Source organism: Quercus suber, unplaced genomic scaffold, assembly GCF_002906115.3.
Source record: "Quercus suber isolate HL8 unplaced genomic scaffold, Cork oak 2.0 scaffold_119, whole genome shotgun sequence".
Lineage (NCBI taxonomy): Eukaryota > Viridiplantae > Streptophyta > Magnoliopsida > Fagales > Fagaceae > Quercus > Quercus suber.
This window is the reverse complement of record NW_027069584.1, coordinates 1115809-1137855: the sequence shown is the minus strand read 5'-3', so window position 1 is coordinate 1137855 and position 22047 is coordinate 1115809. Positions and strand designations below refer to the sequence as shown.

Below are 22047 nucleotides of genomic sequence, written 5' to 3'. Positions count from 1 at the left end.
GGTTTTTAAGGTTATATTTAGGACCAGGAAATTTTTTAAGTTAAATAAAAATCACTTCAGGTTTCACAAATGGAATGTTCAAGTAGAATAAGAATCAAGAATGGCAGGGTCACCGGTCAGCTGATAACATTTCAAGCATGAATTTAATTATTTCTGGACCAGTAAATTAATGAGATCACAAAACATATTGTTGAGTACAAAGTGAAAGACTTCTCTTAAGATTTGTGAACATCAAGGTTTGGTATGGAACTAAAATCAAAGGGATCCATTGTGACATTGGCATAGAATTCGTTTGGAGTCAAAAGCTAGGTTTTTAAAATCAAACAGTTCAAAAAATAAAAAATCAGATAAATTTAGGCATTGTTTGGTTTATCTCATGTAACTTAGTTTTCATCACTTATTTTCACTTTTTTCGTGTTCCCCCACCACATCTGGTTAAGTTAATGCAATTAAGCTTCTTTCTAAAGCAAACTTTTATGCAAAGTAGTTTCTCATAGCATGGTTTTTACTTCTATGTAGTTAAGCACTGTTTCAAAGTAGCATAGTTTAATGTGTTTATTACACTGGTAGCCTCTGTGTGTGTTTGCGATAGTAGTGATTGGTGGTGGGTTTGCAAGGCAACTTGTAACTGTTGTGTCGTCATCTCTCTTCTTCATCTTTTTTTCTATTTGTAATATGTACATGTAATTTGGTTATTTTGGAGGTCAATAGGTGTAATTAGTATTGTATTTGTATTAACTAGGACTATTCTTTTATCTTTTAAAAATAAGATATAATAAAATTCTATTGCATACTGTAAAAATAATGTTTTGTATATAATTATTATAAAAAATTATATCTTAATCTCATCATTTCCTATGCTTCAACTTCATGCTAAATTGATTAATGTAAAGGGAAAATTTGTAGATGGAAAGAATATATACAACAAAACCTTATTGCTATTAATTTGCTTTTGTAATGTGGTGGGACCTAGCTGAGGTGAATGATTATGAGATGGCGTGAAAAAAAATCACTTAATGTTTTCGGAGCCTCTAGCACTACTCACGTAAATGGTGTTTCCATTAAAATCTACCCGTGAATTCAATGCCCCAAAAGTTTGTGTAACATTAAGTGAAAAAAACCACTTAATGTTTTTGGAGCCTCTAGCACTACTCACGTAAATGGTGTTTCCATTAAAATCTGCCCTTGAATTCAATGCCCCAAAAGTTTGTGTAACATGTATGCAACATCCTCTCCCATGGTGACCACATAAGTGAGAATCTATCCCATATAAAAGGGATTTTGCAAGCAAGTTATACATATATAACACCTCCCAAAGAGTGATCGAGGGTTCACGCTTTGTAGTATAAGGTGCCCTATTAAGGGGTTTTTTGGATTATGTTTTGTGAATTTAAGTCTAACTAAAATCTTATTAGTTTTAGTTAACTCAATTAGTAAAATTTCTTGTCGTCGAATAAGAGATTTGAAATTCAAATCTCACTTACACCAAAAATTTATTGGTGTCTTAGTATGATGAAAAGAACAATAATCATAAAGTAAACGCTATAAGTTGAAATCCTATCATATCTATTTAAAAAAAAATCTTGTGGGGAAATTGATTTTAAAAATTATTCTCTTCTGTTTTTTCCCCTTGAAAATTTATTTGGAGATATATCATTTCTCTAATTTATTTCACCAACGCATGGTCCATTTACTATTCACCACCACAAGGTCCACCCATAACCGATTAAGCTTGAATCACATCATCATGCGCGAATAGCTGACCTATAAGAGCCACTATTTTTTGTCAAGCTAGAGAGAGAGAGAGAGAGAGAGAGAGAGAGAGAGAGCCACAATGATCGGTCATCTTTTTGCTTCCGTAGTGACCACCACTCCTATAAATCACCCATTGGTTTTCTCCCTTCCACCACCGTTGTTTAAATCTCTCACTGTTACCAACATAATCCATCTCTCTCTCTCTCTCTTTCTCTCTCTACTTGTTGTCTCTTTCTCTTCTTTCCTTGTGCTACTGGTTCGTTTCTTTCATTATACTTCTTCTTTTCTCTCCCTGCAATGCTAGTTTGTTTCTCTCTTTTTCCTTTTTCTTGGATATTTCTCTTCATAATTGGGTTTTTTTTTTTTTTTGCTCTAAGGTAGAATTTTATTCTAACATAATTTAAGTATATATGTGTGTGAAACTCTCTTCTGGAGATTTGAATCCTGACCCTTGCCCTCCACACACAGCACAAGTACTTATATTTGTAGAGTGACAATTGTGCCAAGAACGCACGGTGATCCTTGTTCTAATTTTAAGTGGACCTAATGCTGTTAAGGTAATTAAGATCATGATTAGGGTTTTATTTGGGAAATTTGCGAAATTATGGAGTTTTAAATGTCTCATTTGAAATATGGGTTTTAATATGTGAAAAGTTAATATGTCACAAGTATAAAACTTTGAGGGTTTTTCTTTTTTTGGTACCTTCCCCTGAATAATATTCTCATAATATTTGCAAAATCACCATCCAAAACTAAAAAAGCGAGAACTATAAACAGTTTCGGATTGTTTTTTTGCAAATTGTTTGCAATGCAATTTTGAGAACAAAAATTTTAAGGTGTAAAACCCATTTTCGTCCCTACATTTTGACATGATTCCCACTTTGATCCATAACTTTTTTTTTTCACCGCTTTTAGTCCATATCCTAAAAAACGTGTCTCATTTTTGTCCCTGCCATTACATCAGAAATAGAAATTGCATAGATGGCAAACGACATAAGTTAAGAACATTAAAATAAAAAAAAAAATATTTTAGCATTAAAAAATGCCACGTCAGCATCTAAATTTTTAAAAAAAATTAATTTATTAATTTTAACTAAATAAAAAAAATAAAAAATAGAAATAAAAACCAAAAATTATATTAATTGAGATTTAAGTATGTCTTGGACAAGAACACAAATCCAGATCTATGAACAAAAATTAGAATCCAAAAATCACAAACACAAAAACACAAACACAAACTCAACAACAGATCTTCCTTGTTAACCAAACACAAAACACAAACCTAGCAACTGACATGGAAGAAGAGAAAGAAAATCTGTCACTGTGTTCTCATCTATGTAATCCTCTAAGATCTTGTTCAACTCCATGGCCATATTATGAAATATAAAGCAAATGCACTTAGGAACAAAGTGGAGATTAGCATACTCACCCCAAATCAGAAGGAAGAGCGACACGTAGAGCAGCTCCCAGTGGTGATTGGCAGCGGCCTTGCGACGATCGAAGATCCAGATATTGGATTTCTTACTGAGATAGGAGCACCAGCTGGTGTAGTTCCTGAGGAGCTTCCTTCAAAACTTGCGCAAAACGGCGGCGTCTAGGGCGTCGATGCTGTCCAGCGGAGGAGAGAGGCGCATCTGAGCGTTGGCGAGGTGGAGGATGAGGTGCTCGCATTGGTTGCGAACATTGTCGCTTTGGAAGCCGAAGAAAAGGGCAAGCCAGTCCAAGAGGTCCATGTGCGGGGCCCATTGGTTATGCGGCGGCTTCTTAAGGTTGCCAACGACTTAGAGTGTGGTGGTAATGGCTCGGACCTCCGGGAATCTGAGCAATGGGCGCTCCGCGAGGAGGTTGTGGATGGGGATTATCATTAGCATTATATATTGTTTTGCTCTCTCTATGTCTGTCACTGTGTTTGTGTTTTGTGTTTGTTGCTTGTGTGTTTGGTTGACAAGGAAGATCTGTTGTTGAGTTTGTGTTTGTGTTTTTGGGTTTGTAATTTTTGGATTTTAATTTTGTGTTCTTAGATCTGGGTTTGTGTTCTTGTCCAAGACACATTTAGATCTCAATTAATGTAATTTTTGGTTTTTATTTCTGTTTTTAATTTTTTTATTTAGTTAAAATTAATAAATTCATTTTTTTTTAATTTAGATGCTGATGTGGCATTTTTTAATGCTAAAATAAAAATTTTTATTATTATTTTAATGTTCTTAACTTATGCCGTTTGCCACCTATACAATTTTCGTCTCTGATGTAACGGCAGGAACAAAAATGAGACACATTTTTTAGGATAAGAATTAAAAGCAGTGAAAAAAAAAAAAAAAGAGTTAGGATCCAAAGTGGGAATCGCGTAAAAATATAGGAATTAAAATAGGTTTTATGCCAACTTTAAATTATGTTTTTGAAAACAGGTTGCCAAAGAAGAAAATTTTAGGTGGCCATCCCCTACTTTTCGATATAAATCAAGAAGAAAACTGTTTTATAAAGTATGCTCTTGTCTGCTTGGTTCCATCCTAGCTAGCTCAAACGGTCACCATGCGCAACATCCATAGGTGGTGCTGCACACCACCAATGATGGGCCCAGTCATGGCACAATATATTTTGTATACGACCTTATCCTCCGTTTTCTGGTCCGTGGTGCAGTGGGGACACACCTTTTGAAAATAATAAAAAGGGTAACAGTTTTCCGAACGTTGGAACCTGAAACAAAACAAACCTCTTCCCTTGAATCCCTTTCCCATTTGGGTATGAGACAAAAAATACCCAGACTCTTACACAGATTTGACTTTTATGACGAAAGTGCCCCTCTATAGCATATAATCCCCAAAGTCACTCATTTATTATGATTGTAGTGATCATAGGCAAAGGACCCCACAGACACACAGTGCAAAAGATGCACTGCTTTAAATAATGTTTTGATATTTTTGGTCAGAGACCGCATGGATAGCTAGCTTTGATGGCAAGTGTGTGCAGTCCGTTAAGTTGTCGGCAAATGAAATTAGAGCCGTATATTTAATTATACGGCTCTAATGGGATTAAGGGCACGTATTAAACTTTTTATTTTTAAAAATATTTTTTAAAAAATTAAAAAAATTATTATTATTTTTTTAATTTTTGAATTTTTTAAAAAAAAAATAAAAATTAATATGTGCCTTAAGGGCACACATTAGTAAAATCAATACTTGAAACACATAACAATACACAATATTATACCACAATATGTTATGTGGTAAGTTGTGAAGAGTAGAGTTGTGTCCTCACATAACCCACCATTACATCTTCATCACTCAAAATTTATCACAGTTGTGATATAAAATTATACTCTTTTATGTGCCTCAAACATTACTTATCTTTAACTGTTGACTGTTGGTTCGTGTAAAAAAATGTGGCATTGATGTAGACATGTTTTGATGCAGGTTCTATATATATCTATATATATATATATATATATCCGGGTTCCTTGCTTAATCATTGTACTACATGCGTGATTGCCGGAATTGGGATCTGCACGGGGCCAATTTATTAGTCTTTTTATTCTCTTCTTGGTGGACTGCACGACTAAGCATTGAGCATTTTCCATTCATTTAGTACTGTGAGTGTGAGTTTTACCGATTGTAGTCTTTGATCCAGATGGTTAGACAGTTTGGTAAGAGAGTTTAGGTATTGCTTAAAAAAAAATGTAAAACACTAAAAACTTATGGTTTAAAAAAATGGTGTAAAAAAAAAAAAAAACCTCCTCTTGTAGGAGCTCTCTCTCTCTCTCTCTCGTGAAAACGAGCCTTGCCTCCTTTGGTGACCCCAAGGGCCTCTTCCTACTCAATTTTCTTTAACCTCTTAACTTTCTCTACACCACTTCTATAATCTTTACATACTGCTGTAGTCTTAAGTACTTGAAGGGGAAACTATGGCGGAGGATGTGATTGAAAGTATGGTCAGTCTAAAGTTAATGTCAGAAGAGGAAGAAGATATACAGGTATCTGATGAGGGAAGGATGGATGAGATTGAGGGCTGTGCACTGAGTTTGATAGGGAAGTTTTTAACGTGCAAACCTTTCAATAGAAAGGCAGCAAAAAACACGCTACGGCGTGCGTGGGGTCTCAACAAGGAATTGCAGATTTGTGAGGTGGGCATTAATCTATTCCAATTCAAGTTTCAGTCGGAGTATGAACTTTTTTTTTCTTTTCTTTTTTTAAATTAATTAAAAAAAAAAAAAAAAAAAAACCTCCGGAAAGGCCAAAAGTCTTTGACTTAAAGGTCACTATCATTAAAACAATTTGCCATTTTTTTTCCTTGAATAATACGAATTTACTAAGAGAAAGACTTGGGCCTAACCCGGCCTGTGAAACCAAAGGAGGAAGAGTGGAGATGGGAATGACACCAAGACCGTTAGAGCTATACAGTGGTGGAATCAAGAATTAATCTGGTTCAAACTAAAATATAATCTCAAGTTTCAAACTCTGGTTCAAACCTCACTTCTTCTATATTTATTTTTAAAAAAATTATATCTAACAATAACTTAATATTATTACTCAAAACCTTATTATCAAATAAAAAAAACATATTATATAAAATAAAACCCTTGTGACGAAAAGTACTCTTACAATTGTTAAGGACTCTCCCTCTTGTAGGAGCTCTCTCTCTCGTGAAAACGAGCCTGGCCTCCCTTGGTGATCCCAAGGGCCTCTTCCTATTCTATTTTCTTTAACCTCTTAACTTTCTCTACACCATTTCTATAAACCTCTACATACTGCGGTGGTCTTAAGTACTTGAAAGGGAAACTATGGCGGAGGATGTGATTGAAAGTATGGTCAGTCTAAAGTTGACGTCAGAAGAGGAAGAAGATATACAGGTGTCTAACGAGGGAAGGATGGATGAGATTGAAGGCTGTGCACTGAGTCTGATAGGGAAGTTTTTAACGTGCAAACCTTTCAATAGAAAGGCAGCAAAAAACACGCTGAGGCGTGCGTGGGGTCTCGACAAGGAATTGCAGATTTGTGAGGTGGGCAATAATTTATTCCAATTCAAGTTTCAGTCGGAGTATGAACTTGAACGGATCTTACGAGGAGGCCCGTGGTCATTCGACAATCAACTATTGATGCTTACTCGGTGGAGGATGGGCATGAGTGCAAGAAATGTGGTTTTGGAGCACGCTTCGCTATGGGTCCAAATCTGGGGAATGCCATTCGATATGATGTCCCCAACCGTGGCGACAGAGGTGGGGAATAAGATGGGGGTGGTTGAGGAAGTGGAGCGTAGACAACGTACAGATGATCATAACTTCTTCCTGCGAGTTAAGGTAGCCCTTCCCATCGCCAAACCGATTCGGACAGGTGGCTTTTTAAAGGGATCGGATGGCTCACGTCACTGGGTTACATATAAGTATGAGAGGATGCCTCTGTTTTGTCATTACTGCGGGATCCTTGGCCATAATCTCTGCCACTGCCCGGAGCATTTTGCTGCGTCAAAGAAGACTACACCAGTTGAGTACCAATACGGGGATTGGTTGAAAGCTGATAATGGACGGAGCAGATCTCCAACACGACGAGGTATGGACAGTTCAAGGGGGGTTGAATCAATAGGTAGAACTGATGGCCGTGCAACTGAGAGCAATGAGGTACAAGAAACGGCGGCGGCAACGGCTAGGGTAAAAGACCCCAGTAACAGTCAGAGAGCCCAAAATGGAAGGCACGGGTGTGGGGGGAACGTTATTGAAGTTCAGGAGAAAATCTCGGAGGATAATGCAGCCCCACTTTTAAACGTGGAGAAAGTTATGCCGAGTTTTACGCAAGGTGGAAATGCTGAACCAAATTTGAATAATGAGTCAACTGTTGTACACACAACCAGTTCGACCTTGGGCCATGTGGAGTCAAAGCCCAATAAGCCAAAAGCTACGTGGACTAGACTAAACAGAATGGAAGTTGGGCCACCTAATTCAGTTAGTAGTGTTCTTAAGCCCACTTTGGGTAAACGTAATAAGGGAGATACTCTGGACGAAGACTTCAACAGAGAAACTGAACACACGTCTCTTAAACGTTCCAAGGTAGATGGGGACGATGGTAACGCAGAATTCATATCGGCGAGGGTGGTGGACCACCCTTGCCGGGAGCAATGAAACTCTTGAGTTGGAACTGCCAAGGGCTTGGGAACCCTTGGACAGTTCGTAGTCTTCACAAAATTGTGAAAGACCAAGCTCCTGAAATTTGTTTCCTCATGGAAACTCGGCTGGATATTGAAGGTATTAAACAATGGTGTAGTGAGCTGCCTTATAAGAATCGATTTGCTGTCAAAAGACCGGGCACAGGGGGCGGACTTGCTATGTTATGGAAGGAAGATATAAGGTTGGAAGTCTTTAAATTTTCGGAAAACCAAATTTCTGCATGGGTAACTGAGAGTGATGGTTTTCGATGGTTACTTACCGGTTTCTACGGCTGGCCAGAGACAAAAGATCGCTTCAAATCTTGGTCTCTGCTATCTCACATCCATTCATACGTTAATGGTGCTTGGATGTGTATTGGGGATTTTAATGAGATGTTGAATTCAACGGAAAAGCTTAGTTGTAGACCAACTCCACCTCGACAAATCGACGCATTCCGAGAAGCTCTTGAACTATGTAATCTTGTTGATCTAGGGTTCATTGGCTACCCTTACACGTGGAATAATAGGAGACCCGGGGCAGCCAATACTAGGGAACGCTTGGACAAGGCTGTGGCTAATGAAGAATGGAAGTTAAAATTTTCTGAAACTACTGTCACGCATATTATTTCGCATGCGTCGTACCATCTTCCTTTGATCCTCCAGAACCATGTATCTCAAAAACGGTGTGAAAGAGGAAAACGTGGTTTCAAGTTTGAAGAGGCGTGGTTGTTGTGGGATGATTGCGCCAAGGTGGTCCAAGATGTATGGGAAAATAGTGAGTGTGGTGAAACAGCCTTGGAAACAGTAAGGTTGAAGATAAATGGATGTAGCTCGGATTTGAGGGCCTGGGGGGCTTCTAAAACTCATCCTGGAACGGAAGAGATAAAAGCTTTACAAAAGCGGATTGAATGGTTGACTTGTGGCCCACCTACTGTACAACACCATAGTGAGTTTATCCAAGCAAGCAAGGAACTAGATGAATGGTTGAGAAAGCAGGAAGTTTATTGGGCTCAAAGGTCTCGAGTGAATTGGCTCAAACATGGGATAAAAACACAAGCTTCTTTCACTCAAAGGCATCTCAAAGAAGGCAGAGGAACTTTATTAAAGGAATCTTGGACTCACAGGGTAAATGGTGTGAGGAAATAGAAGAAGTGGCAGGCGTAACTGTGGATTATTTTAATAATATGTTTTCCACAGGTTCATGTAACCGGATTGAGGAGTGCTTGGATGCAGTACAACCAAAGGTGTCCAGTGAAATGCAACAAACACTGTCCAGTGAATTTAGTGCAGATGAGATTAAAGCAGCTTTGATCCAAATGGGACCTACAAAGGCTCTTGGACCAGATGGTATGAATGCCCTTTTTTATCAAAAGTTTTGGCATATTGTTGGTGATAATGTTGTGTCTGCTGTTCTTGAATTCCTTAATAATGGCTATATGTTACCTGCCCTTAATCATACTTATATTGTTCTCATTCCAAAAATCAAAAATCCTGTTAAGGTCTCTGATTATAGGCCTATAAGCCTTTGTAATGTAATTTACAAAATTATTGCAAAGGTGCTAGCCAACAGGTTGAAGCAAATTCTGCCTCAAATTATTTCTCCAACTCAGAGCGCTTTTGTACCTGGAAGATTAATTACAGATAATGTACTGGTTGCCTATGAAGCTCTCCACACGATGCATGGAAGAAGAAAAGGAAAAACTGGGACACTTGCTATGAAACTGGATATTAGTAAAGCCTATGACAGGGTAGAATGGGATTTTTTTAAAAGGATCATGCTGAAGCTGGGTTTTCCTGGTGTCTGGGTGGATAGGGTTATGAGTTGTGTCATATCACCTTCATTTTCTGTCTTAATTAATGGAAAGCCATATGGTATGATTCATCCCACTAGAGGAATCCGGCAAGGAGACCCTCTATCACCCTATCTTTTTCTGTTATGTGCAGAAGGATTTACATCTCTCTTACAGAAAGTAGAATTAGAAAGGAAATTACATGGTGTTTCTATTTGCAGGCGAGCTCCCTATATTTCACATATGTTATCTGCAGATGATTCTCTTTTATTTTGCCAAGCCATAGAAAAGGAGACAAAGGTGGTGATGGAGATTTTGCAACTGTATGCAGAAGCCTCTGGCCAATGTATAAACATGGATAAGTCCTCAGTCTACTTCAGTAATAATACTGCTCCTCAGCATCGAGAATTGATCAAGGATCTATTGGGAGTAAGTGAAGTGGATAGATTTGAATCTTACTTGGGGTTACCGACTTTGGTGGGAAGGAAAAAATATCATACTTTCTCTTTTATTAAAGATAGAGTGTGGAAAAAGCTCCAAGGGTGGAAAGGGAGAACTCTTTCGAGAGCAGGTAAGGAAATATTAATCAAAGCAGTGGCTCAATCTATTCCAACCTATACTATGGGTGTTTTTCAATTGCCGGTCAAGTTATGTGAAGAACTCCAAGCTATGTGTGCTCGGTTTTGGTGGGGCCAAGTTGGAAACGAGAGAAAGATCCATTGGCTGAGTTGGGAAAAATTATCTAGACCGAAATTGGAAGGTGGAATGGGATTTAAGGACTTACGACAATTCAACTTGGCAATGTTAGCCAAACAAGGATGGAGATTGATGCAAGACCAAGAGTCATTGCTGTTTTGGTGCCTCAAAGCACGGTATTTTCCTAGATGCAATTTTTTGGAAGCCACAGATTCTCCCACTAGCTCCTTCACATGGAAGAGTATTTTGGCAGCCAAGCCAATAATTCAGCAGGGGTCTTGTTGGAGGGTAGGTAATGGAGCCTCAATCCGAGTGTTAGGTGATAAGTGGCTTCCTAATCATCCCACCAAAAAAGTATTACATCCAACCCTAAGTGTGGACAATGATATGACAGTTGAGGAGCTCATAGACCCGGTTACAAGGTGGTGGAACAGAGACTTTATCAAGCAGAATTTTAATCATAAGGATGCGGAAGCTGTACTTCGTGTGCCTCTAAGCAGAAGATATATATCAGATTCTCTGTTTTGGACACTCAACAAATCAGGGGAATATACTGTAAGGTCTGGATATCAGGTGGCTCGAAAATTGCAAAAGGAGGCGGACTGGGCAGAAAGCTCTAATGGAGTTGTGGGAGGTTTGGTCTGGAGAACTCTATGGAAGCTGAAACTACCCAACAAAATCAAAGTGTTTGGTTGGCGGGCTTGTCGCAACATTCTGCCTACTCGAGTGAACCTGGTTCAAAGGAGAGTAATCCAAGATAACAGGTGTGAGGCGTGCAAGATTGAAGCTGAAACGGGAATCCACGCTTTGTGGAACTGTGGAGTTGCTCGTGATGTATGGGCAGGTTACTCGGCAAGAGTACAGAAATGTAGTGGAGACCAAGCTGATATGCTTCAGCTTATGGAGGAGATGATTAACCGTCTATCCACTGAGGAACTGGAGCAATTTTTGGTTCAAGCATGGATTATTTGGAACCAACGAAATGGCCTGATTCATGGGAAGCAACTACAAGCACCTGCGGTATTAATCAAACGTGCACAGGATTTTACGACGGAGTTTCGGCGAGCTAACCTTCACCTTTCAGTACCAATCACAACACCAGCTCCGACGAGATGGACACCACCTCCTTTAGCTCGGTTTAAACTCAACTTTGATGCTTCGATCTTCCAGGAAGATGGGACGTCTGGTATTGGAGCCATTATCCGCAACGATAGAGGCGAAGTCATGGCATCGTTATCAGCTAAGGGACCCCCAGTGACGTGCAGTGAGGATGCAGAGATTTTAGCTTGTCGCCGTGCAGTGGACTTTGCAATGGAGTGTGGATTTTCAGAGCTGGTTCTTGAAGGAGATAATCAAGCTATCATGACAGCCTTGAGCTCGAGGAGAGGTTTAGAGTCTCGGCTGGGCCATATTATCCAGGATGTTATTTGTATGCTCAACAGTCTCAGATGGTCACAAGTTCTTTTTGCTAAAAGGAGTGCTAATACTACTGCCCACGTTCTAGCTAGATTTGCTAAAGATCTCATAGAGGATGTTGTATGGATAGAAGATTCACCTCCCCCAGTTGTGGAGGCTGTGTACTTGGACTTAATTTCTATTTAATGAAATATGAGGATGTTTCCCTCTTCAAAAAAAAAAAAAAAAAACCCTTGTAACGAAGATTCAAAACTAAATATAAAACAAAAGTGCAAGCTCTAAAAAAATACAAAACACATACCTAGTTACAAAACATATACACGGCTTTAGTCTATAAAACAGAGAGCACTGTTTAATGTTTATTTAATTAATTTTTCTGAACCAAATCAGTAGAGCACTAATATCAAAACTAGAAACAATAAAATATGTTAGGATCTTAGACCTTAGGGACTAATGTATTAGAACTTCAATGTGTAATGTGTTGGCAAACTATGATCAAAACATAGAGTCTAGGTTTAGGCTTGCTTGAAGTATGTTTTATTGTAAAGTTGGAATCGACTGATTGCAGAAATTAGTGGACAAATTTTGCAAGGCTTGATCGATCGAGGATCGTGCAAAATTAATTTTCTGCAGAATTTCCAACTCAGCTCAAGCCTATTTGACGTGTAGGGTTTTATTATGTTTTACTTCACATATAAAAAGGAAAACCCTAGCTATGTTTTACAAACTTTTTGATGTGCTGTGTGTTGAATCTCTTGTGAGATCTAGAGATGTTTACCTTCATACACACTTAGGGTTATCAAGATCAAGATTCATGTCAAGAACTTGGTGATCATTTCAGTTGCTACATAAAGAACTTAATGAAGATTTGAAATCTTTGAGTGGAGTCTCACAAAGTCACAAGTAGGAGAACTTGTAATTGCAGTGAATTAAAGAAATAAGTAGTCTGTGAACTCAAAGCTGTCACGTGGTCGTAGTAGTAAGTTTTCTACTCAAGATAGCAATAGGATGTTAGTGGTTTTAGTTCTATTGTATAAATTTCAATTCTTTTATAGTGAATCTGTTTTACCTTAACGATAACTAGGTTAAATCCTTCTCAAGTTTTTTACCGATTTAGTTTTCGTGAGTTATTAGATCTTTGTGTTCTTTACTTTCCGTATTATATTTGTTTTACACATATGTTTTTAACTTAGTTTTAATTAACAAACTTGTTAATCAACTTGGCTTAATATTAGGTTAAACATATTGTGTGAAGCGGTCTAAAACTATACAAAATATAATATTAACAATGCAAGTTGTAAACCACAGAACACAGTTGAGTCAAAACATTTAGTAGAAAACACTAATTTTGTGCTTAAACCAATCCCGTTTTAGTGTTTTATGTGGTTCACACGACATGTTAAACTCAAATGAGAGAGAGAGAGAGAGAGAGAGAGAGAGAGAGAGAGAGAGAGAGAGAGAGAGAGAGAGAGAGAGAGAGAGAGAGAGAGAGAGAGAGAGAGAGGACTGCAAACTGATATAGAGGGAGTTAGCACCAGTTGTCTAGTTGAGGCACAAGGGACTTTTTTTAAATAAATAAAAAAATTAGATCTGGTTTTTCAGCAAACCATAGATATTAAATATTTTTAAAATTTTATTTTATAGGAGTCCTTATTTACGAAGGATTTTATTTCTTAGTTGATAATGATGCTGATATGAAATTTGTTAAATTTGTTTATCTCTATTTGGAGGGATTATCGGCAATGAATGTGCTATTTTCTTGAGTTATCTGTATCATTTAAAAAATAAATAAATAAAAACAGTTCTGCTGGAGGCCCAAATGAATTTTAAAAGGAGTTACTAGACTAGAGGGGGCCCAAAAGTGTATTTGTAGGTAATTCAAGATAATCTCTAGTTTTAGTAGCACTGTTAGATGGAATTTGAAAAGTCCCGCCCTGTGCAGTAGCTTAAATTTTTAGGAAAATCGGTATTTTAACATAGTATCAAAGTCTGAAAATTTAACTTTTTGGACAATCGGTAATTTAACAAGAACGATAAGAAAAGGAGGCCCAAGCTGCTAGGGAATGAGCGAAAATGTTTGAGGATCTAAAAACATGTATATGTAGGAACTATATACAATATTTATAAGAAGTTGATTCTAATTCATGTTTTCACAAGTAATAAGAGACTCTAAATTCTAAAAAGTCTCTAACCTTAAAACCCAAAAAAAAAAAACCTTATTCTCTATACCATTAAAATCCTAGCTACTACAATCTAAGCTAATTCCCAAACGTTACAATAGAAGATTATCCATTAAATTTGTGACGCAAAGTGATTTTTGCCCCTGATTAGATGATATTTTCTTCAGACTTTCCTGCCAACGAGCTGTGTACAGGAGCATAGTAAAAAAAACAAGTGTCAAATTTATAAATTTGAGGTTTTTGATATAAAACAATTTGATGAGGTTTCCCACACAGTCCCAATAACCTCTCTAACTCAATATAAATGCATTGCAATTACAACAATTAAGTCTAAAACAAAAGTATAATCTCAAAATCTTGAAATTGACTATAGATCCTCAACAAACTAAACAAAATTAGCTACATCCTACATGCATATGTTTACATATTAGTAAAGCAAAGGGTTACTCTAAGTCTATAACACATAACAAAGTGGGTTGATTAGCAAAGGGTATGTTATTACTGAGAGCAACTTAAAATAATATGCCCATAATACAAAGTGCATTCCCAGAGGCCAGTGCGATACTAATACCAACTTATTACATCATATGAGTTCTGGTTGGGATAGGCTTACCCAATTACTTACACCTATAAGATATTTATCTGCTTCACTTGGTTAATGGGCCATTTAAGAAAGTTTTGATACTTCTTTTTAAGAAATATAAAAAGTTGAAAAAAAAATCAATTAAATCTTTTTTTTCATAAAAAGTTTCTAAAATAATGTTTAAACTAATGCTTTTAGACATTTGCTAACTTTTCCGTTCATTAATTACTTTACCAAAAAATAAAAATTATTAATCCCTGTAATATAAATAACTACATTGCACTTCATATATTGCAACTCATTTAAAGAACTTTTCAGCAGCAGCAGTGGTTTAAATTCTTCAATCCTTTTTCTCAACCAAAAAAAAAAAAAATTCTTCAATCCTTTAAGCCTGTTGATGAGAATAATCAGCAACAAGCACACTGGGGCAGCTGACATTTTAACAAGGCAAAGTTTTTTGATTGGGAAATAAATATCCTTATTTATGACTGCGTCAAGGTGATGGCAGTGCAATGGCTAGATATTATTGACTTCTGAGGTATCAGGAAAAGCTTTCGATGGGTGTCAAATGGGTGGGTTTGGAGTGGGCATAATTGGTTGAGTATATAAAACTCATTCACCCATTAAAACCCATTTAAACTAATTTCTTTTAACCCAAACCCATCCCAACCCAATTATAATGAGTAAACTCCAATTACCCAATTATCAAAATTACCAAAATACCCTTAAAGTGAAAAGACCAAAGTACCAAAATATTTTAGTTTGCATTTTTTGACACATCAACATTTTAATTTTTTTTTAAAAAGCCAAGGTAGAAAATTAAAAATAAAATTCTGAATTTATAATTTTTTTAAAATTAATTAAATTAATTTTTTAAATCTTAAAATCAGATATTTGTTTCAGTGGGTTGAGAGAGAGAGAGAGAGAGAGAGATTTGGATCAGAACTGACGTCTGCAGTGTCTGCTCCGTCTTACTCGACCCTACCTCCGGTGTCCTCTCCGGCCTCCGCCACGATGGCATACTCGTCGACATGACCACCTCCGAACCCTCCCTCGCCGCCGGATATTCGTTGCTGCTTCCTCCAAAGACTACTTCTTCATCAACGCACTAGTATCCGGTGGCGATCTCAGGGCTAAAAGCGGAAGGTTGGCGATATTCGTCGGAAGGACGAGTCAGTGGTGAAACATTTGAGTCCACTTTTTGCCCTCCTTGGTAAAGTTAATTACATGGGTGCCACTGAAAAAGGTCAATTCGCGAAAAGATAACGATTGCTTACAGATTTTTATTATTATGAACTACGTTCTTCTTCTTCTTCTTCTTTTTTATTTTTTTATTTTTTATTTTTAATTATTTTTTTTTTTTGTGAGTGATATTTGCTTGGTTGGGGAGAAAATCCTGAAAAAGAGAAAGAGAATTTGTATATTTGTGTTCAAATGTTCTCTTAAATTTTTAAATATTGGACTCTGTTTGGTTACCGAGAAAATCACAGGAAGGTTAATTTTCATTTGTTTAGTCCAGATTTTTTATTATTAAAACTAAGTTTTATTTTTATTTTTATTTTTTTATGGAAAGGGCTAGGTTGATTATTATTATATTATTATTTTTTTTTTTTTTTGAAAAATGGCTGGGTTGAATTTGAGTATATAGTTTTTGGATTAAACGGGTTCAATGGGTTTTTAGTTGAAACTCAATAATTATTGGGTCTAATGGGTTTATGCCATTTAACCCAGCTAATAATTGATGGGTTTGGTTTAATTAGAATGGGTGGTTGAGTGGGCAAATAGGTTTGAACTTATTTTGCCACCCCTCTGCTTCCCTCACAATTGGGTCAAAAAATTATTATCAAGTTCAAAGTAATTGACCTAAAATGCAAAAGATTGAGAAAACGAACAAGATTTCAAGAAAGATTCATCATTAATTAGTTGTCTATGTCCAGGTTCCACCGGTCTGTAATTCTTATAATTCAATTACTTTCAAAAGTTTCTTTCACAGTCCATTAACAATGCAACTTTTCTATCTACGTAACTTTCTCCAATGATTTTTTTTTTTTTTTATACAACCGAGCGGTGGTTTTAGTTGAAAACACTTTTATATGAACCTTCTACTTACAATCATCATGTTAACAAGTCATGTGACAGACAAAAGTATAGATTATATTCCCCAATTAAAACATAACAATAGCTTATTTTATTTTATTAATAAAAAAAAAAAAAAAAATTCTAGCTTGTATCTTCAACAGTGATATTAATAATAAACTATTATGGGTCAACTTAGTGGTTATTTATGTCTTTATGAAAAAACTTATTTGTTTGAATTTTTAAAATTTGTGGTTAAAAAAAAAAAAAAAAAACATGGGAAAATGAATCATCAGATTTGTCAAACTCTTTAATAAATACATTGCTGATAGGCGTAGAAAGAAGCAAAAAAACATTTTAGAAAGAGATTATGAGAAGTTTATAGCAAAAATGAAGAATCAATCATTGTATTTTGAAGAAGCCTCAATTTCTCAATTGTAGATAAATGAAAAAATTAATCATTACTAAACAACTTATTTCTAATCAGTGTAGATCGACATTGACTTACATAATGAAGTAAATGATTGTAACACTCCACCAGTGATAATATAAACTTTTTCTCGAGATTATGATTGCATTTGGTAAATATCGTAAGCATAACAACAAAAGATGGAATCGATGCACAAACCGTATTTTTGGTAACATATCACCCCTATGTTTCAAAAATGTGGCTGCATCCATTAATGTGTACTATAGGGCAGCTATTATCATGTTAAGAGTCTTGAATTATAAGTAAGTTTTTATCATTTTTTCCATTTAACTAATTCAATTTGGGGAATTATATAGTTTCGCTCATATCGCTGGGAGTGGCTAATATGGTAATACTAAAGAGTAATGATGATCTGTTCAAATATGGAATAAATGAATGTTTTAAGAGAGAATATAAAAAGAACAGAATGGAATGCAGTTTAGTACTTTTAGCTTCTTGTGNTCCCATTCTAGTGTTTTAGAGAGAAAATTGACTTAACCGTTGGAGGGTCTTTGGCCGGGTTACACCGGTTACCTTTGATAGTATTTCTTTCCTTTCAGGTCATTAAGCCATCACCATAGCTCGGAGCATTTCAGCCTACTAATTTTCGAGCATCATCAAATTGTTTTTTTTTTTCCCATTTTTTTTTTTTATAATTTAAGATAATAGTATTGAGAAAGAGGAGGCTCATACTTAAAGATAGTGGAAACAACAAAGGAAAAATGACCCATTGGAAGAATAGAAGAGATGGGATGAGTTCCTTTAGTTGAAGAAAATGATGCTTAATAGGACAAAAGGTGAGCAATTGTTTCATTTGCTTCTATATTTAGCGTAATCATGAATTACTTAGTAGTTCCATGGGACTCAATGACATTATATCTCAATTAGAATTTGGGGTTGGTGCTTGTTAAATTAGAATTTATTTGCTTTCCATAGTTCATTATTATTAGTATCTTTTTTTTTTTTGATACAACATAGAATTTCTACTTTAACATAATTTAAGTGTATATGTGTATGAAACTCTCTCCTAGAGACTTGAACCTCAGCCCTTACCCCTTAAAAGAGTGCACGGTGGTATTAGTATCTTCTTTATCGGACCCAAAAGTTATCTTCATGGAAGTAATAACGTACCCACATTCCCTTAAATACGAAGTTAAATGATTCATCCAATTCGTTAATTAATCAAACTGAAATTTGACATAAATCATTCAACTAACTCCAAAAAAAGTTAGTAAATGGACAATCATTTATCTTTGAGTTAAAATGTTTACAATGAGTAATTACTAATTCTCAAGTGATGATCTTGAATGAACAATTCTAACATGTGAAGGAAAAAAAAAACTCTCCTATGATTTATCACAAAACACCAAATGTCCTCCTTTCTCACACAAACCTTGTTCACCAACTGAATTAACTACCTTCCCATAACCATATCTCAACGGCATTCTTCCCATCACTCTATGAAACTCCATTATACACTTCCCTCTCCTCTTCCTATGCTCCCCTCTCCTACTACTCAACCCCACTTCCTTCACTCCCTCATCTTTCAATCCCAACCGTTGATCACCATCATGATGATCAACATCAACGTCATTCCTCGCATCCCCGTAATCCCTGGCCCACTTCGCCCCCACCAAAACGGGCCCCACGTTAGTCTCATCAGCCACCACGAAATTCATCAAGATGTCCTCACAATTGCTCATCCGATCAACGGTCCTCCTCATCTCAACCATCGCCGGCCCACCGTTACAGCTGTACTTAAACAGGTAATCGTTTCTCAGAATCATAAACTTGGTGAGCAAAATCGAGTACTTCTCTGGATGCACAGTGTAAATCCACTCCTTCCTCGACAAATCAAGATCGTGCGATCTCACGAAGAATCCAATCAGGCGGTCACGGTTCGATCCCCAAATCCTCACCGCGAACTCGAACGAATCGTGGTCGATCTCCACGTCATCGTCGCATATCAAAACCGCGTGGGTCCCGATGGAAGACCTAGGGAGGAACCGGTTGTTGAGGCTGTTCGATGATTGGCGGAGCAGAGAGATTGAGTAATGGAGAGAGAGATTTTGGGCCAATTGGGCTAGGGTTTGGGCCGGGGTGGAGGGGTTTCCCCAGAGGACGAGCACGGAGGATACGAGAGGCGAAGTTGCGTACGTGGCAGCCAGCGATTGGAGGAGAGGAATACGAAGCTCGGAGTAACCGTTGATCAAGACCGTTATTTGATCGGATCGGAGCGTCCGCGGGTCGCGCTGGGCCTTCGGGTCGCACGGGTCATCGGATAGTGTACGTAAACCGTTTACAGAGAAGAAGAAAAAGAAGAGTATCACGAAGGTTCGAATCTGATTCATCTCCATTAGAGCAAGACGGATCAGCTTGATTTTATAAAATGGTTTTTCAGTGGCAATTTCGATAATAACGATAGATTTTGAGTGCAAATTTGCTAGAGTGGCAGTTTTGTTATTTGTGGAGAACTACGCGGGTGAATTGTTAATTTGCTATTTTATTTTATTTTTCCTCCTACAGCAGCAACGTTATCTGATTCTGAAGTGCGTGACAGCGTGAGGTGAGGAAAGTGTAAAAATGGCGATGATGATGTGTACTATGGCCCCTGGGAAGCTCTACTTTTTACGGAATTTGCCATCGGCTCCGTTAAAGACGACGAGGCGGCGTTTTTTAATGAAGCCTGTGCATTGCTCGCCAATTCGGCCAGTGTCAGTGTCAGTGGAACAACAGGTATAAAATCATTTCTGACTTTCTGAGCTTAAAATGAATTAAGAATAATAGTCAGGCGCAATGTGCATTTTATCATGCTGACCTTATTGGAAATTTAACGAATCTTTTTGGGAATTTAAAACTCACTCACTTTTCCAAGGTCCCCGAAGCCCATCTTACTAAAAAAAAATGTAGTATGTGACTCTGTATGTTGGGCCAAATTCAATGATTTAAAAAATATATATATATATATATACATGTCACAAATCTAACTAAAAATTAGAGGGAAATGAGAGAATTTAAATGTTTTGAGTTACCTAAGTTATGCCTGTGTATATTTCTCTATGGCATTTATTAGTTAGTGTTGGGGCCATCTTAGGCTTTGCAATTGAATGCAATCACGGGATGTATTGAATCTATTGATCAATGCAATAAAAACAATGTTATCTTGATTAAAGATAATTAAAATTAAATTCAACGATATGATTCATTGGTCAATAAGTTTAATTGGAAACCTAAGATACAGTACCTAAGTTTACCTGTGTTGTGATTAAGGCTGGGGCTGTTTTGTTGTTTGACATTGTGATTTACATGACATTGATGTCTATATTTTGGCGCTATTGACAATTATGCCATCATCACTGCTGTCGAATTTCTAAACGTGATCGACAGATTTCAATTCTCAATTTTTTTTTTTCATTGATGCCTAAATCAAGTTCTTGAAACTCAAATTTGGACAAGTTTGAGATAAATACAGAAGATACATTAAAAAAGGAAGGAAAGGGTCTAAACTTCTTTAATTTGGATGCTTCATAAGTGGAACTATTTTGTGGAAAATTGAGGAAGTTTGGAACAATGGATTTTTAAATATTGATTGAGATGTATATTCTTCCTCTTTATTTTATAGAAAACCTAACATGCTACTACACAAGGTGCGATATGAATTGCATCTTAATCTGTATTGGCTTAGGCCACAATTGCTGTTCTTACTCTAGTCCAGTTGTTTTAAGGTTGATGCAGGAATTAGCTGCGAACCTTGCAATGGTAAAGGATGGTTAACTTGTGATTTTTGTAAAGGGCAAAAGACCAATGTGAAAGCTGAAAACAATCGGATCTACCGTCGATGTCCATCTTGCAGAGCTGTAAGTAGTCCATTAAGTACTCTTCTCAAAGCTTGCAAAATGGTACTTTGGTCGCCAAGTTGATGAGAATATTTTTTTATTGTGATGAAAACATTATTTTTAGCATAGTCGAAAATGATGCATTAAGCACCCATTTTTAGACATGACATGACATGGACGTGAATATGGCATAACGCAATTGGTGAACCTTCCCAGCTAAAGATCTAGCAGTGGATTGTCTTACTACTACCCTTTCATTTTTTACATGTTTGTAGCTCCTGGTTTTGATAATCCCTTTGTGAATGTACCTCGGGGTTTTATAGTATTTATTAGTTATAGATTCATCTCATGGATAGCAATCTGTCAGAGAATCCTTGTTTTTATTCATTCTTGACATTTGGCTGCAGATTGGATACATCTTGTGCTCAAAGTGCAAAGTTTTCAAATGTGTTACCTTCCCAAATTACAGTGATGGTGCAAATCTATCCTTTTGAGCCTCGAAACTATTCTGATTTGCTAGCATGATCATAAAGTTCAGCGAGGATACGCTATGCTCTTGAGGTGGAATTTAATTGTTTTGAACAACTTTCTTTCAGGTTCTCATCTTTTCCTTCTGTGTGATTTTCCATCTCAAGAAGGTCTTCTTTGAGTGACATTTATGTAATTTGCATATTACAAGTAGGAAAGAAAAGGGAAAGGGATGGTTGAGTTTTAACCTTTGTTATTTCTTTTTTCTGATTGGAATAAACTACAATCATAAAATTGAATGGCTGTCATTCTTGATGCAGATTGTGATTATAATTCAATTGTAGAACATTTTATTTTTCAAGAGGATGGGCTGAGCCTGGAGGGCAAGTGCCCTCTACCCTCTCTTTTCTGAGGTACAACTACAATAGCTCCTTTGAGACATGCCAGTACATTGACCCTTTTTGTTTTTTTTTTTTTTTTGTTTTGTTTTGTTTTTTTTTTGTTTTTCTTTTTTTTTTTTTGTTTTTTTTGTTTTGTTTTGTTTTGTTTTGTTTTTTTTTTTTTTTTTTTTTTTTCTGCTGTCCAGGGTTTTAGAAATGTTTGATTAGAGTTTTATCGTTGAAATAAGTTACCCCATCTTAGAGTTGAA

General features: G+C 36.6%; 2 protein-coding genes across 2 annotated transcripts; one reads left to right on the top strand and one right to left on the bottom strand.

Moving 5' to 3' along the window:
• Nucleotides 1–7857: 7857 nt before the first annotated feature.
• On the top strand, nt 7858–9030 carry LOC111995654 (uncharacterized). Its single transcript, XM_024027575.1, has one exon. It carries the CDS (start codon nt 7858–7860, stop codon nt 9028–9030), a length of 1173 nt encoding a protein of 390 aa, XP_023883343.1.
• Nucleotides 9031–18272: 9242 nt separating this feature from the next.
• LOC111997708 (glycosyltransferase family protein 64 C3) lies at nt 18273–19466 on the bottom strand. Its single transcript, XM_024029830.2, has one exon. It carries the CDS (start codon nt 19449–19451, stop codon nt 18441–18443), a length of 1011 nt encoding a protein of 336 aa, XP_023885598.2. The 5' UTR covers nt 19452–19466; the 3' UTR covers nt 18273–18440.
• Between the last annotated feature and the right edge of the window lie 2581 nt (nt 19467–22047).

What these genes read in the sequence shown, in the direction of transcription:
- LOC111995654 (XM_024027575.1), top strand. Translation starts at nt 7,858, where the DNA reads ATGAAACTCTTGAGTTGGAACTGCCAAGGGCTTGGGAACCCTTGGACA.
- LOC111997708 (XM_024029830.2), bottom strand. Translation starts at nt 19,451, where the DNA reads ATGGAGATGAATCAGATTCGAACCTTCGTGATACTCTTCTTTTTCTTC.